At 43.7% G+C, this 12,066-nt stretch overlaps 2 protein-coding genes across 5 annotated transcripts in view; one reads left to right on the top strand and one right to left on the bottom strand.

The window, feature by feature from the left end:
- Nucleotides 1–8,172, bottom strand: part of SYCP2L (synaptonemal complex protein 2 like) — a 35,292-nt gene extending 27,120 nt beyond the window's left edge. For 2 of the 4 annotated variants that reach the window (XM_085571484.1, XM_085571485.1), the window contains exon 1: nucleotides 1,542–6,160. In XM_085571484.1, the coding sequence (XP_085427610.1) occupies nucleotides 1,542–1,550 (9 nt within the window). In that variant the 5' untranslated portion in view covers nucleotides 1,551–6,160. Of the gene's footprint in view, nucleotides 1–1,541; nucleotides 6,161–8,038 lie in introns of those variants that run through there. The other 2 variants (XM_085571483.1, XM_085571481.1) reach the window with 2 other exon arrangements.
- Nucleotides 1,000–6,265, top strand: GCM2 (GCM transcription factor 2). Its single transcript, XM_021534977.3, has 5 exons — nucleotides 1,000–1,572; nucleotides 2,811–3,063; nucleotides 3,453–3,565; nucleotides 5,008–5,133; nucleotides 5,381–6,265. The coding sequence occupies exons 1-5, from the start codon at nucleotides 1,531–1,533 to the stop codon at nucleotides 6,263–6,265; spliced, it is 1,419 nt and encodes a 472-aa protein (XP_021390652.2). The 5' UTR covers nucleotides 1,000–1,530.
- Nucleotides 8,173–12,066: the final 3,894 nt, after the last annotated feature.

The raw sequence follows: 12,066 nt of genomic DNA, 5'->3' as shown, positions 1-12,066 counted from the left end.
TTCGCTGGTTTTCCTTCATTATCATTACCCGAAGTACAAAACTACCCACCACAACACCCGAGGCTCCTGACGGCGCCGGGGAGCGCGGCGGGAGCGCGGCGGGAGCGCGGCGCGGCCACCTCGCCGTGGCCGCTGTGCGGTTCCACCCGCGGGGCGCTAAGCGCACAAGGACCATGCCGCAGAGCTGCTTCGCGACCTCCCTGCTGCTGCTGCTGCTGCCGCTCCAGCCACTGCTGCAGCTACGGCTCGACACACCCGTGCTTACGGCGCAGGGCGACCCTGCCGGCCTTTCCCACAGCTCCGAGCACTTTCCTTTCTTCAGCAAGCCCTCGCACGCTACCCCAGCAGTGGCGGGAAAAAGAAAAGAGGAAAAGCATCCCGGGTCGCCTTCCGCTCTAAAAAGTCGCGGCTGCGCGGCACCTACGGCGGGCCCCACGTAGCGGATCCCACTGACCCCCGCCGAGCCCCGGGGTGCAAAGGAGGGGAGCGGAGCATCCCTGGGGGCTGCTCTTGGCCGAGGGGTGCCACAGCCGGCGTGTGCTGATGCCGGGTGGGCGTTATTTGGCTTAGCCGAGGGTAAAATTCAGTAAATTTTGGACCAGAGAGGAAGGAAGTGAATGAGAAAAATCATTGCGAACACGTGGCGTCGTTTAAAGTGCGATAGCGGCGCTCGGAGTTCAACGGCTCGGTGTCTATGCTGTTGTGGATGGCGTTTTTCTTTCTTGTTTTTCACACCAAAAATCAATCTCCCTCCTTTCTTCCCATAATCTCTTCCCAACTCCAAAGAAAAACTCAAACCAAGGAAAAAAAAAAAACACACACACACACAAAAAAACCCCAGAAAACCAATAAAACCAAATTCACGAAAACCAAACGAACCAAACAAAAAGTTCCTAACTTCAGACCCCATCACATGTTCTTTTCGAAAATAAAAAGGTAACACAAAATCTGTAACTGTTCAATAAGTTCAAATGTGCCTACCAATACAACGGTACCAACTTTGCACTTTAAACCAGCTACTATCGAGCATATGGCAAGGGGAAACCGGCCAAGTAACGCCGATTTCGTTTACATCCAAAAAGCAGCTTATTCAGCATCTTTGCCTCCCTCCAGACACTTTACGAGGTGGGGGCAGCTCCGAGCCACGCTCAAGAGAATCCCGGTCGGGCAGAGACGGGATCTACCCGTCACTCCTCCCATCATCCCGGCCGCCCGCGGGAGCGAGCGGCAGAGCCCCGCGGCTGCCGGGTTAGACTTCCGAACCCGGCTCAAATTTGCCGAGGTCACGGCCCCCAGTGTTGCGGGGGGGGGGGAGTGCATTTGTGCACGACCCCTGCATCTACCCCCCAGTCACACCCCTTCAGGTGAGGGTAGCGAAACCCGCCCGTGGCGTGGAGGAGGAACGCAGCTCCTACCCCACCCAGGGGCCGCGGTGGGGTTCGGTGATAGCGCTGCTGTTCCGCCCACACCTCAGCAACGCCCCCGACGGCATAAAAAGCCGGGAGCCGCCACCCACGGCCACCCTCTGCCATGAAACTTACCTGGGACATCAACGACCCCAAGCTGCCGCAGGTACAGGGTGGGCGGGGAGGTACTGGGCAAAGGTTCCGTCCAGGTCTAACGTGGAGCTGGGGAACAGCAGAACGAACTTCACTCTAAGCAAAGCTTTGTTTTACATCTGCTTTACTCCTCTTTTCACTTTGTGTTGTTTTATAGTCTTTATAGAGTCACTTATAATAAAAGTATGGATTTGATACACAGCTTTGCCTAGCTGGATATGAACTCCTAGAACAACCTGTGGCTCCATTTGGACAGTTTCCTCCTCCTCCTTCCTCTTCCTTGTTCAATAGGAACTCAAATTGATTGTTTACTACTATGACCCAAGCTACCTAATTATTTCTTTGGTTTATTGATGCAACACTTTAATGCCAATGAGCACTCCACTGTTTTCTAGTTGCGGATTTCAAATGGGTTTTTAAATTTGCGACTTTTTTCCTCTTAGAGTTTAAGCCCATGCTCTTATGCCTTAATGAAGGTCTTAAGGCTGTAAATACTGATAGTTTGCTTCTGTTTGCTGGGATTCCTCTCACATGTGGTACATACATATGTTAAATACATATTGCATTATAAATATTTGCAGTTTAAAATCTTCTTTCAGAGGTCTAGTAATTTCATTTTAGTAAGGAACTCCAGAAAGCCATGAAATCCCAAACTGAAATGTTCTTTGTTTGTGTGACTATACATATATTGAAAGTACATTTGCAATAACAAATCTTTTTATCTCTATTCTTTTTGGGAAAAACCTTATTCAAATCATATTAGATGCACTTTAAGAAGCCATTCCATAGCTAAAACTTCTAGTTTTCTGCCTGCAGGTGCATTATCCCACAACAAGGAGAACTTAATAGCAGTCATGATCAGAGTGGCTTGTATTCTGTCTGGGCACACTGATAGTACACTAGTCAGTGAATTCTGGGAGTAAGGCTAATGTCTTATAGCTGATATAACTTCACTGGAAAAGGCAAATGCATCAGCAGACGGTGCTACAATGCATGATGCAAAAGAGGAAAGGATCCCAACTTTCTTTTCAGATACGGAATCTTAGCTTGCCCTAGCCCTTTTGGAGAGCATTTCTGAACAAGCTATTCTTTGGATGTTTTTTTGTGCTGCTTGTCTGGTGATAGAAAAAGCATTTACCCCCGTTATGTGTCTTATAAGAAGGCAAAAATATCAGGTTGTAATACGTTAATAATGTTCTCTTGCTCTTCTCCTTGCTGCCTTGCCCTCCCACCCGACCTGTCCCGCTGCAGGAGCCCAAGCACTTCGACACCTTCCAGGAGTGGCCCGATGGCTACGTGCGGCTCATCTACTCGAGCGAGGAGAAGAACGCGCAGCGGCACCTCAGCGGCTGGGCCATGCGCAACACCAACAACCACAACTGCCAGATCCTCAAGAAGTCCTGCCTGGGCGTGGTGGTGTGTGCCCGGAGCTGCGCTCTGCCCGGCGGCGCCAGGCTGCAGCTGCGCCCCGCCATATGCGACAAGGCTCGGCAGAAGCAACAAAGTGAGAGGCACCCAGAGAGAGCTGCGGTGCCCAAGGGACCCCATTTCTGGCATCTGGGCTTGATTTCCAAACTGGAGTCACCCTTACTTGCAGGCAGACTAAGGCATAATTGCAGTGACTGATTAATTCCAAATCTCATCAATGTCTGTCTGCAAATATTTAAGGGGATATGGATTTAAATCCTTTAAATTACTAGCGTATACATCTAGTGGGAACTTCTAGTTCATACCATTTAGCTGTACTTGGTAGTCCATGTTGCATTTCCTTAAATAATACATTTTAAGCTGAATTTTGGAAAAGTGTGATCATGTTACTCTTGAGCTCTGTTTACTCTCAGGCAACATCCTTGTCCCTAACCAACCTCTTCAGTAGTTTCTTTCTGTTCACAGAGAAAGCCTGCCCCAACTGTAACTCTGCCCTCGAGTTGATTCCTTGCCGAGGACACAGTGGCTATCCGGTCACAAACTTCTGGAGGCTTGATGGCAAAGCAATATTTTTCCAGGTAGAAAGCAGCTGTATGTATTTGTGCACACCATATAAAAATAACCAGTATATAAAATAATACCTGCAACATGATTTCTTCTTTCTCCCCTGTTTTTTTTATGTAATACAGATCATGATGAGCACGATAGATGTCTCATTCATGACTGAATTTCTCTTTAATATGAACATGATAAGAACAAATAAAACAATAACACTTGGCTGTCTGTTTAAAAGCAGTACTTATGGGTTGGCAATATTCAATTTTAACTGCAATATCACTGATGGGTAAAATTTTCCTCTTTACAGAACACAAATATGAAAAAAAAATGGTTGTCTTGCACCCTGGTTACATATGACAATTGGATCTCTCCAATGTTATTTCTAAATATTTAATTTCCTACTAAAATAAATGGGGGGAAAAAAAGTCGTACTTAGTTTACATGAGTTGAAACAATAATTCTACTTCATGTAAAATTAGCCTTTGAATTTTGAAGGATTTAAAATCTTGACAAAAAAGAAGAATCTTAGCTGAAACTTGAAATTTCATCTGGATTTTTTTTTTTAGCAGCACTGGAACAAAAACAAAACAAAAAGTTTCTATTCTGAGATTACATTTTCTCCTGGATAATTTTTTCCCTGACTCACACGGCAGTGAATTCTGTTTTCCAGTCAGTAAATGGAAGAAAACTAGCCATATTCCCAGATTCCCCCCTTTATTACTCTTATTCAAATGTTCTCTTACAGACATGCAAAACTGGAAGACTTTACTATCAAAAAATTGATAAACCCTTGCTTAGAAGTTAATTTCTGCTTGAGAAAGAACAATGTTTTAAAAGCAATTTTTAGCTTCCTACTTTGTATTAGGGACTGTATGTAGGTGTGTTCAGACAAATGAGTAAGGAAATGCAGTGTCCATTACTTCATCGTATGCCAGTGTAACTTTGGTTATGTAGATCTGCATACCCACAAATAGCAGAACATCTTCAGATGGTTTTCCAGGATATAATTTTCAGTCCTGTTCAAGAAGGTGTGTTGCTTTAAGAGAATATTTTTCATCTTGTGGCATGAAACCTCTTTAAAGCCCATTTATACTATTTATATATGTGACTATAAGGCAGAACTGAGATACTGGACTGCAGAAAACCAATCAAATTAATTTTTTTCCCTTGGTTCTAATTATCTACTCCTGAATGTCACAAACTTAGGTAGCACTTTTGTTCCTTCATCAGCTCTGCAGTCCTCATTGACTTCTTCACTTTTTCCTTCTATCTACATCCAAATAATGGTTTATTCTATTTGTTTATTTTCACAATGAATTTGTCCATGTTTAGTTTCTCCTTCCTTTTTTCTTGTGCCAAACCACAGACCATGCTGTGACTACCCCTTGTACTACTTACAGCATTTTCTCTAATCTTACCCCCTTCCAGGTTCACATCTAATTTTCAGTTAATCCTAATTTAGGCTAAAGGAGTCCATGACCACCCCCGGCCGGAGAGTAAACTGGAGGCAGAGGCAAGAAGAAGTGCAATTAAGAAGCAAATGTCCTCTTATCACCACTCCCAGAAAAAGAGAACTGTAAATTCAGAGGTAAATCAAAATCATTAATTAAATAAAAAGGTGACAAAAATGAAGACTTTTTTTGTCAATTAGAAAGATGTGGTAAGTATGTATTGGGAATCCCAGGGCAAAACAAAGCTTTACACCATGCTATTAACATGTATTAATAACAAATCTGTTAATTTGGAGCTGAAACCAGAAATAGCACAAGTATTGAGACTTTTGTGTTTGGGCAGTATTGATTCCTGTATCTTAAAGATCTACTTCTCCTTGACAGGCAGGAAGGTACCCTGACAGCAGCGGTTACACCAATAACCTACAGAATTTTCACTGCATGGATGGCCCAGAAAGAGTCGGTATCTTCACAGACACCAATTTTTCAGTTCCAGCCCAGTCTTACCCTTCACTGCAGAACACAGACCTCTACAAGGCACCTTATGACTCAGCCAGCTTCCAAGAGGACCAGCTATCGCCATACCCTCCTAAATGCCCAAATCCAAGGATCTACATGCCCATGCCATGCAGTTATGAGTTTGGAGTTCCTACCTTTATAAGCTCAAGTCCTTACCCGACATTTTACAAGGATCTGCCCAGTCCTGCCATTGATGCAGACCCCCTCAGTCTGAATGGGTCTCACTACAACGCTGTGACCTCCCATGATAAGAGCTTTGATAACCCTGGCAGACATTACGGACTGAAACCAGCGTGGGGGAAAACCGGCATCGGAGACCGGAGCGACTACGGGCAGATGGCAACAAGTGCTCCCCACCCTTACTGCAGTGGGGACTATCCCTGCAGGTACAGCCCCAGCCCTGCTCCCATGGCCCCACCACTGCAGACAGTCATCACCACCACCACCAAGGTGTCCTACCAGGCCTACAAGCCACCCGCACTGAAATACAGTGACAACCTCTGTGACGTGAAAAACCTCCAGAGCTACACCCACGTGGCAGAAAACATCTCGGGTGCTGTCTATTCAGGGATGAAGATTCAGGAAGACTTTGGAATGATAAAGTCAGCTTTGCTCTACCAGCATGACTCCATCCCCACAAAATCCAAACCAGCTGAGAGTGTGGAGAGCTATCGGTATGGGCTCCCTCTGGGGAACAGCTTTGCTGAGCATGAAGGCCAGGCCCTAAGGTTTGAGAGTGCTGAATATTGACTAAATGGTGCCTAAATGGCAAATACCCACTGATGGGAGAATAGATCATTCTGCTGAGTATGTGAGTACTAAGCCAAGTGGTTTGGGGTTTGAGGAGATGTAAGGAAGCAGAACATCAAGATAAGCTTTTTCCCAAAAGCGCCTTTCTGGATCTGTGTGCTGAGTGAATTATATTTTGCATCCCATTTCAAAGAAACCCCACACAATCTCTAAAATGGCACAAAGAACTGAGCCCAAAACAAAGGTAACGTGGAAACACAGCAATCCACTTATAGCTACAACTCCTGCCTCAAGCCTTGAGAGAAAATGCTCTATCTGTAGGAAAGAAAAGACTAATCAGGTAACGGGAAAAAATGAAGGAAGGTGGCTATAGATTATAGTCAACTGAAAGAAATGGCAGGGAAATAAAGAAATAACAGAAATATGAAAAGCAAGACAATTTTCAGAATAATTCACTTGCCACAATCCTTTTGATGAATGGAAAGTTCAGCTAAGTTCCTCTGAAATAAGAAATTAAAAACCTGAAACCTGAGAAATGAAACATGCTAAATTCATGTTGCTTTTTGATCCTCTGTATCAAAGCAGAGACAACCCCGCCTTTCTATGTAAGAAGGACAACCCAGCACAGCTACACCAGGAACTGATGCCTTGTAACAGCCTGGAGGCAGAAAGGCTCAGGCGACCACCACCAAACATGCTCAGCATCACATGGCTGCCAGAGTTAACACAGAGTGACCCTGAAAACCATTTACAGTCAAACTGGCTTTTGTTTTACAAGGCCTGGTAAGCCGGTCAGACCAATTGGTTACTGGTGCAGAGTTCTCTTTACCCATGAATACAACTCATCCTGTTTAAGAATTCAACATCTCAGCTTCTTAGTACAGGTCAGTGTTAAATGAACCTTTCCTGGCTCCCTCTCTGCACTCCATCAGGTATTTCTCCCTCTCCCAAGGGACTTGTAGCAATTTTTCTCTCTGTAAACATAGCTCCCCATGACAGCACTACTTCAGAAATTAAACAACCAGGCAACAGAGAGGTTACAGAACAAAATCTCCAAACTGAGCTAATAAAACATAAAGAAATACATTCTCAAATTCATCCCTAAAACAACTAATTCTTCTTTAATCTGGAAAGAAGAAAAAAAAAATGAGTAGTTCTGGTTTAAAACTAAAGATATTTTGAAAGCCACATAGTACTGGGGAATAGAAGCCTTACTCAAAATGTGTGTGCCAAGCAAGGGAGCTAAGTAGACACAAGGGTTGCTCAGGGTAAAAAAAAACTTCTTTTGGTGTCATTATTATTGAGTTACCAAGTATCTTTAACTTTTTGAACACTTTTCTTTTTTACCTCTGTCTTGTGTGTATTTTTGCTGCATTTTGAGAAGTACCATACTACTGTAGTCTTTCAATAAATGTAAAATCACAGTTAAAAGCAAGGCACCATGTAAAGCAATGTGAGCAGCTGGCTAGTTAGAATTATAAGGTTCTGTGCACTGAAGCTACCATTAAACTGGTAAACAAATTGTATCTTCAAAGAACAGCATACAAATATCTGAAGTTTAAAAATAGTTATTACTGATGTAGTATATTTTCTTTCTCTTTATATTTTTATGAAAAACAATGTGTTCAGTCTGAGATGTGAAACTGAGACCCACAGAAATTTAGTTTATAGCAATCTGTTTCAGCAGTGGATTGTTCAGCATTTTAAAAATTTAAGCCAGGCAAAGAAAGAATTCACAAAAAGACTAGACTGATTCATCTACAGCAAGCTTACCTTGTCTTTTAGCTCTAGTGTACTTTCTGTGTATCTCCCTTGGCTTCTGTTAAACTCTTATGGTGATTCTTCTACCAAGTGTTTTAAATTACTGATCAGAAGAGATTCAGGTGAACAACATCAATTTGATAATTAGCCCACATACTTTTAACCCTTTAAAAAAGAAAAAAAAAAAGATGGTTTGTGAGTTACTATGCAGAAAGACTAATGCAAAATTTTAGAGTTTATAAATATATAACACTATGCCTGTTTACAGAACTGAGATTTCTCGGCTGCATGCCAAATCATATTGAGGCATTTAACATGTTGAATAATAATCAAGGCTTACAGCCTTGTAGGTTTAAAGGGGGAAAATGTATAAGAGGGGAATAAGGCAAAACAAAATGACTAGAAAAGCTGGAAAGATTCACTGCAGGTGGGAAAATAAAGGAAAATATTAAAGCTGTAAATTGCTATATTTTATAGTGATTTTAGAGGAGTTAGCCAACCACAACTCAAGTAGAAGTTATTAAAATAGTACTAGCTATTCAAACAGACAAGCTGTGGGGGTTGCATGCTGTTTACATTACAGGTATTAAACTTGTCATTGTAGTTGTATGCTTAAATCATTATGCTGTCCCATTTAACATATCCTTTAAAGGAGTACTTTGTACACCAGTAAAGAAAATGCAGCCAATTGTGTTAAGATGCTACTTTTAGTGTGTGGATATATTTATAATAAACATCACAGCTGTTTAAGCACAGTGGAAAGCATAGTGGTGGTTACCTTGCTGCATCATCTAAGCAGTACAACAAATAAAACCACTCTAAAGATTATCGTGTTCTTTCTTCACCTTGATTCCTCTCATGTACAAGTGTCTATGATGAGATTAGCTGTATGTTACCTTTTAGAGATAAAAAATCAGATGGAAAAAGTCTAGAGCTGCATACAGGTTTTCTCTTCAAAATACATAAATGTAAAGGCAATGGGAGCTTCTGTAACAAAAGAAAGAAAAAAAAGCTGAAATTGAAAGCCTCATTGTAGGTTTATACAGCTGCAGCATTGACTTTAAAAGCATGTTCCTCAGGCAAAGCAGCATCCTGAAGCAAGATGGTCCCTGAGTAAGCATCTTCTCTTCCATTACTCGTCCTTTTCAAGTGTGGTTTTTGGTCCTGCATTGAGCACCTGAGAGAAGTCCTTCACCAGCCTGTGCCCTCTACTCTGACAGGCATCTTCATCTAACAAACTCCAGCTGTTATGGCACAATCACGGAGTGGAGGAGAAGGTGCTTTCAAATGTCAGTCTCCTGTGGCTCTGGCTTCAAATGGGTTACAAGTGCCCTGCTGAGTAAAGCACCACTTGTCCCCATGCTGAGGATGCCCTTTGTACCAAAATGGCAGCCACACAACGGCAAAGGTTAAAAGCCCAAGTGTTGAGCAGATGCCTCCCAGAGCCAAGAGGCCCTGTGACAATGTTTTTCACTCCTGTACCCACGAAATGTAGCCATGTGTCACACACCTGACAGATGCAAATACCTGTGGGCATCACATCATGGAGGGCAGAAAGAGCCTGGCAGACTGTCCTGCCCTATGACCACCTGTATCCACCCAGTCCTGCTGAAGAACTCCTGAGAGAGTCCAAGCAATCTGCTTAGTCCTTGCTCTTCTGAAACCAGGTTATTTCTGGGCTTTTCAAATGTGCTAAATGCTACAAATAAGGCATGCAGAAACTTGGCTGTTTTGGGCTTATTGAGCCTGAAGTAGCTGATCTCTTCATCCGGGAATAAAAATTAACACTTTAAAGACAGAGTGTTTGCATTTAGTGAAGTTCATGTCATTCCCACCCTTATCAGTTTAAGTCAAATGCAGACAAAAAGGGGAGAACTAAGGCATTTAGTTTGGAGTGGTTCCTCTCAATACACAGAGTGAAGTTAATCCAGGCCTGTTAAAATCCCTGTGCCTGAGAAATAATGAGATTGGTGCACAGTGGTTATCCATGCCTGGATTACTGCCTTTGGTGTTCTAGCTGCTTGAAGCTAAATACCTGTCTGTCACTTAGGAGCAAAGGGAAGGTGAACCAGATAGTGTTTATGTAGTGCTGCACCTGGGATTGTGCAAAATGGAAAGTTCATTTCAGCACAGCACCTCTCCAGGTTTGCAAGAGTCCTGTGCATGAGACACAAAGATCAGTGGGATGACACAGGTGCAAGTAAGTATCACAGGGAAACATACCTAGTTTGGCTCAACCTTATTCAAACAAACAGAAAAATTAATTTCACACAATCCCTGTAAGCTTCAGTATGCATGCTGGTACTTGTGATGGTGTTTGGGAGAAGGTAGTTTCAGGTATTTTGGCTGGCACTTGAGCATCAACACTTTCAAGGACCACAACCAAAGAAGGTTCTTTCAACAGAAAATCACCAGTGAGTTTGTGTGTGTTGTTTTGTAAAATAAGCAGAGAAGCAGGTGTATAAGGATGTTCTCAGAGGTCCTTTAGCAGGTCTCACAAACATCCTGGGTCTCTGTTCCACCCTGTTGCCTTCAGCTTCCTGGTTCATAGCAAGAGCACAGGACAGCATCTGTGTCCTGTCTTTATGACAAAATGAAGTGTTAAGTGAGTGGCTTGCAGTGCTTGTACTGCAACTCCACATCATATTACAGTCTCTGTCAAACACTGACAAGTCCTGTCTATAGCCTTTCTGCCTTCACATGTGTGAAATTTTGGGGACAACAGACATGAGGTCCTGGTAACAGAATTTAGACTTAAATATTTCTCTTGTGCAAAACTAATACATAAATTATTTAAACATCAACCCCTTGCTTATGCCAGATCTCTTATAAGTGACTGTAATTAGACTGAAAATGTCCCACAGGCAGCCAAGAACATTTTCATCTTGTTCAGCAACATGGACAGTGGGATTGAATGTACCCACAGCATGGCTGATGATGACATCAAACTGTGTGGTGCAGTCAGCACACTGGAGGGAAGGGATGACATCCAGAAGGACCTGGACAGGCTGGAGAGATGGGACTGTGCAAACTTCATGGAGTTCAACAAGGACAAATGCAAGGTCTTGCTTGTGGGTTTGGGCAGCCCCGAGGATAAATATGGGCTGGGGGAAAATGAAGTGCGAGTAGCCCTGAGGAGAAGGACTTGGTGGTTGTGTTTGTTGCTCAGCATGACCCAGCAGTGTGTGCCTGCAGCCCAGAAAGCCAAATGTGTCCTGGGCTGCATCCAGGGCAGCGTGGCCAGCAGGCTTTGGGGAGGTGATTCTGCCCCTCTGCCCTGCTCTGGTGAGACCCCACCTGCAGTGCTGCATCCAGCTCTGGGCCCCCAACATGAGAAAGACATGGACCTGATGGAGCAAGGCCAGAGGAGGCCATGAAAATACTCAAAGGACTGGAGCACATCTCCTATGAAGACAGGCTGAGAGAGCTGGGGTTGTTCAGCCTGGAGAAAAAGGGGCTCTAGGCTGACCTTGTAGCATCCTTCCAGTACCTAATGGGGGCTTGCAAGAGACCTGGAGAAGGACTTTTATATGGGTATGTAGGGATAGGACAAGGGGAAATGGCTGTGCACTGAGACAGGGTGGGTTTAGATTAGATATTAGGCAGAAATTCTTTACTGTGAGGGTGGTCAGGCACTGGACAGTTTGCCTAGAAAAGCTATAGATGCCCTGGAAGTGTTCAAGGCCAGGTTTGGATCAGGCTTTGAGACACCTGGTCCTGTGGAAGGTGTCCCTGACCATGGCAGGGAGGTTGGGACTAGATGATTTATAAGGTTCATTCCAGCCCAAACCATTCTGTGATCTTACGAAACTGAGTGGCAGCACCAGAGGAAGAGGACGGAGTCCATCACTGGGAAAGGACAGTCATGGGATGTGGCTAAACTGTCGAGAGAGGAAAGGACACAAGAGCAGGGAGGAGACATCACAGGGCAACTGCTGCATCATTTCCACTGACAGTGGAGAGGTGTTTTCACATATTTAAGGTAGGGGTGTATCCATGTAGTAGTGATCAAACATATTCTTAGAGGTTAATGAATGGTT

Source organism: Lonchura striata, chromosome 2 (assembly GCF_050655825.1).
Source record: "Lonchura striata isolate lonStrDom1 chromosome 2, ASM5065582v1, whole genome shotgun sequence".
In the NCBI taxonomy this organism is placed as follows: domain Eukaryota; kingdom Metazoa; phylum Chordata; class Aves; order Passeriformes; family Estrildidae; genus Lonchura; species Lonchura striata.
This window is presented reverse-complemented; position numbering and strand designations above follow the sequence as displayed.

Bases quoted from the DNA above. Each gene is read 5' to 3' on its own strand.
- GCM2 (XM_021534977.3), top strand. From the start codon at position 1,531: ATGAAACTTACCTGGGACATCAACGACCCCAAGCTGCCGCAG. The intron at 1,573-2,810 runs GTACAGGGTGGG...GTCCCGCTGCAG, and splicing joins ACGACCCCAAGCTGCCGCAG to GAGCCCAAGCACTTCGACAC. The intron at 3,064-3,452 runs GTGAGAGGCACC...TTCTGTTCACAG, and splicing joins GGCTCGGCAGAAGCAACAAA to AGAAAGCCTGCCCCAACTGT.